The sequence below is a fragment of the Alexandromys fortis genome, unplaced genomic scaffold (assembly GCF_014885135.2).
Source record: "Alexandromys fortis isolate MF-2015 unplaced genomic scaffold, M_Fortis_MF-2015_v1.1 scaffold_149, whole genome shotgun sequence".
Classification (NCBI taxonomy): Eukaryota; Metazoa; Chordata; class Mammalia; order Rodentia; family Cricetidae; genus Alexandromys; species Alexandromys fortis.
The window spans coordinates 785,240-789,487 of record NW_026068025.1 but is presented as its reverse complement, the minus strand read 5'-3'; the positions used below and the strand labels follow the sequence as shown (position 1 = coordinate 789,487).

At 46.7% G+C, this 4,248-nt stretch overlaps 1 protein-coding gene across 1 annotated transcript; it reads left to right on the top strand.

Annotated features, from left to right (window-relative positions):
• Positions 1–676: 676 nt before the first annotated feature.
• On the top strand, positions 677–1,633 carry Or2b11 (olfactory receptor family 2 subfamily B member 11). Its single transcript, XM_050163598.1, has one exon. It carries the CDS (start codon positions 677–679, stop codon positions 1,631–1,633), a length of 957 nt encoding a protein of 318 aa, XP_050019555.1.
• The last annotated feature ends 2,615 nt before the right edge of the window (positions 1,634–4,248 follow it).

The window sequence follows — 4,248 nt, the reverse complement described above, 5'->3', positions numbered from 1 at the left end:
GGATTCAGAGAGCCTGGGACCCTGCTATTTTTTCTGCTTACATGGGTGATAGGGCTTCCATTGTGAGCAGTTATAGGACAGGGGCTTCCGAAGTCCTGAGAGCCAGAGCATAGCCTCACAGCCACTGGGCCAGGTGTCAGTCACCAGAGTTGGGAAGGAGGTGATCTTATCAAGGGAGTCCCTCCCTGCTTACAAAGCCTGTCTTCCTGCCCTGTGTCCCCTCATTGTTCTACCCTACCACTATCTTCAGAAGATAAAATGAAAAAGCTGCAGAAAGTGGACCCTTGCCCGTCAGTGTGTTTGTAGAGGAATCAAACATTGCCGTGACCGTGGGAGCTGTGGTAGTCATGACCGGATTCGAATGAAACCTACATCTGTGTGGAACTCTAGCATCTAAGCCTCTATCTTCTCCGATATCTGCAGCTGACACAGGCCTCCTTCCCCACTCCCATGGTAACAGAGGCAGGAGTTGAAGTTTGGAAAGGCTAGGTGGAGGTTAGAGTAGGAGGGGGTGAGATGTATATATTGCTGCCCTGACTCCCCCGCCCAGGGGTTTCTGCAGAGTAAGGGAGCAGGCAGACGGCTTCAGCCTGAGAAAGAGCAGACATGGAATGAGGAAATCATTGACTCATTCAAACTCTCCTGACTCATCACAGCTGCCAGAAGATGCCTCAGCATGAGAAGTGACAACCAGAGCTACTTCTGGGACCCCCCAAAGGACTTCATTCTCCTGGGCATTTCTGACAGGCCATGGCTGGAGCTCCCACTCTTTGTAGTGCTGCTGGGGTCTTACGTTCTGGCTATGCTGGGAAACATCTCCATTATCCTGGTCTCCCAGCTGGATCCCCAGCTTCACAGCCCTATGTACATCTTCCTTAGCCACCTGTCCTTTCTGGACCTCTGCTACACCACCACCACCGTCCCTCAGATGCTGGTCAACATGGGCAGTTCCCGGAAGACCATCAGTTATGGTGGCTGCACCGTGCAGTATGCCATTTTCCATTGGCTGGGCTGCACCGAGTGCATTGTCTTGGCGGCCATGGCCCTGGACCGCTACGTGGCCATCTGCGAGCCTCTCCGGTATGCTCTTATCATGCACCGCCCGCTCTGCCAGCAGCTGGTGGCTACGGCCTGGCTCAGTGGTTTTGGCAACTCCCTCGTTCAGGTCATCCTGACAGTGAAGTTGCCTTTCTGCGGGCAGCAGGTACTAAACAACTTCTTCTGTGAGGTGCCAGCCATGATCAAGCTGTCCTGTGCCGATACCACAGTGAATGATGTCACACTGGCTGTGCTGGTGGCCTTCTTCGTGCTGGTCCCTCTGGCCCTCATCCTTCTCTCCTATGGCTTCATTGCTCGGGCGGTGCTGAGGATCCGGTCCTCCAGGGGGCGGCACAAGGCCATCGGGACTTGCTCCTCCCACTTGGTGGTGGTTTCTCTTTTCTACCTTCCTGCCATCTACATGTACCTGCAGCCTCCCTCCAGTTACTCTCAGGAGCAGGGCAAGTTTATCTCCCTCTTCTACTCCATAATCACGCCCACCCTCAACCCTTTCATCTACACCTTGAGGAATAAGGACGTGAAGGGAGCACTCGGAAGACTCCTGGCGAGGACTGGGAGGCTGTGTGGGAGGTAAAACTCCGACCTGGAACAAGCTACATAAACTGTAGAACCCTGAGCAAGAACTCGGATGGGGCTATAGCTCAGTGGCAGAGCCCTTGCTTGGCATGTGTGAGGTCCTGAGTTCAACTCCTAGGACTGAGGAAAATATGTGGAATTATAGGATCTTTGAGAAATTTGAAAACTTAAACACACACACACACACACACTCCATCCCAAAATATTTCACCTTCTATGTGATGATAATGATTAATGTTGCACATCTAAGAATAAGGTTATTCTCAAAACACAATCCTAAGAAGCTATATAGCTCCAAGAATCATGTAAATGACCTGGTGTTCACCTGTACGTGTTAGACTGCTGGGCTCCTGATTTCCTAGCTCTTTCCTTTCTTTTCTTCCTGTATTTCCTCTCCTGTTTCCCATTTATATCTTTAAGCCTCTTTCTTCCTTTGCAGTCACTCCAGATGTGCACAATGTGAACCTGACACACAGTCTTACCTATAATAAACATCTATCTATTCTTCACCCTGATAAATATAGTATTTTCCCAAAATGTCACAAGAAAGACATGACTGCATTTTTCTTTTCTAACCATAGATGACTTTCTTCTTCCTGGCTTCAGACTGCCTTTATAGAAAGTTTTCCCACCGGTCACTGAGAACTGTCTTTCTGCTGTGGGCCTAGAAGACTCCCACTTAGGGTGCATGCTCTAACCTCTCACCTTACAGATGCGCGTATTCCCGTGGAGAATACGGCAACAAATATGATCAATGTTAGAGACAATAAAGCATCACATAAAACATTCAAGAGCTTAGTTTGGAGATACTTAACTCAGCAATAGAGCTGGTGCATATCCTGGCCCTGGTTTGGGTCCCCAGAAGCACATAAAGAACATGTTGAAGGTGATTATTATAGCTACCATTTGTAGAAGGTGTCTGTGATGTTGGAGATCTAGTGAGTGTATGTAAGTACCGATCTGTATGATACTGATCCTCATGACATGGTCCCTTTTCCAATTTCCCTTTTCATATAATAATCAATTATTAAAGGCCACAGTAATTGCTCTAATTATTATAGAGTTCTGGTAGCCAAGGAAACCGAGATGCTCACAAACACCCTACTGGCTGCCCTTGGAACGGAGCTATTGCAAGCACCTTATATTTATTTGTATTTGCTTTTCTTTCATTTTTATTAAACCATTCTGGAAGATTGTATTTGATTTTAAATTATGTGTATATCTGGGGAGCGGGGCATGTGTGTGTGAGTGCAGTTGCTCACAGAGGCCAGAGAGGGCATCAGAGCTGGGACTGAACTCAAGGCCTCTGCAAGAGCAGCAGGCACTCTCAGCCACAGCGCCATCCCTCCAGCACCTTGCATGATCCTTTTATACTCAGTTCTTTGTTTCGGCCCTGCTGCCTCGGTGTAAAGCAACCAAGCCTAGTAAATTAACAACAAATGGATGAAAAACAGGAAAAGAAGAAAATTATCTAGCAGTAAAGGAAAAGCTTAAATGCAAGTCACAGAGCTGAAAAAAAGTTGATTAAGAAATGCGAACCATAATGACTGCCCCGGATCCAGGACCACTGTGTTTTTTCCAACAGGTTTCCATAGAGCTACATAGCAGTTCAGAGCCCTTTATAACCCACAATAACAAAGAAGAGCCCATAATCAATGGTACAAATTTGAGCCAAAATTAATAAATCAACATGGTAAGAATCACCCAAAAAGGTAACCAAAGAATATATCAAAGATCAAAGAATGATTTGATCTAACTCTAGGACACTTTTGGGTGTTGAGAATTATGTTTCCCAAAACAGATGTGCTAATTGGCAGTCTCACATTCTCTTTACTTTGTGAAGGCTACGTTTAGCAACTTGCTTGGCCACTAGAACTCAGTGAGAGATTATTTAAATCTTCCTGGACAAGGTTGTAAGTTACCTGGCAACTTTTAGTGATAGTCCCGGGTACCCCGAGTTACCAAGAAGTCAATTATCTGTAAGACTGACCATGCTAGAGAGATTACAAACAAAGGTGATAGCCCTGGGTACCCCGAGTTACCGAGAAGTCTGTTATCTCTAAGACCAAGCATGCTGGGGAGATTACAAACGAAGGTGATAGTCCCAGGTACCCCGAGTTCCCGAGAAGTCTGTTATCTGTAAGACCGACCATGCTGGGGCGATTACAAATCAAGGTGATAGTCCTGGGTACCCCGAGTTCCCGAGAAGTCTGTTATCTGTAAGACCGACCATGCTGGGGAGATTACAAACAAAGAGCCATGTGAACCACTCCAGCCAGCTCTCCAACTCTTGAATGGGGCCGGATCCTCCAACCAGATAATCCCCCAGAACCTAAACAAATTCATGGGTCCTCGAAGATGAAATATAATAAATAGTCATTATTCTCAAGTTCTAGGTGTTGGCATGGGCTGTCACGGTGCCTGGAGCAATAGGGGTCCCTTAGAATATCTATTTTCACAGATATGCAATGTCACAGGATAAGCATAGAAGATTTAAAAAAACATTTATTTTATGGATGTTTGCCTAAGGAGGTCAAAGAGGGTCCTCTGAAACTGGAGTTACAGACAGTTGTGAGCCACCTTGTGGGTGCTGGGTAATGAACCCAGGACCTC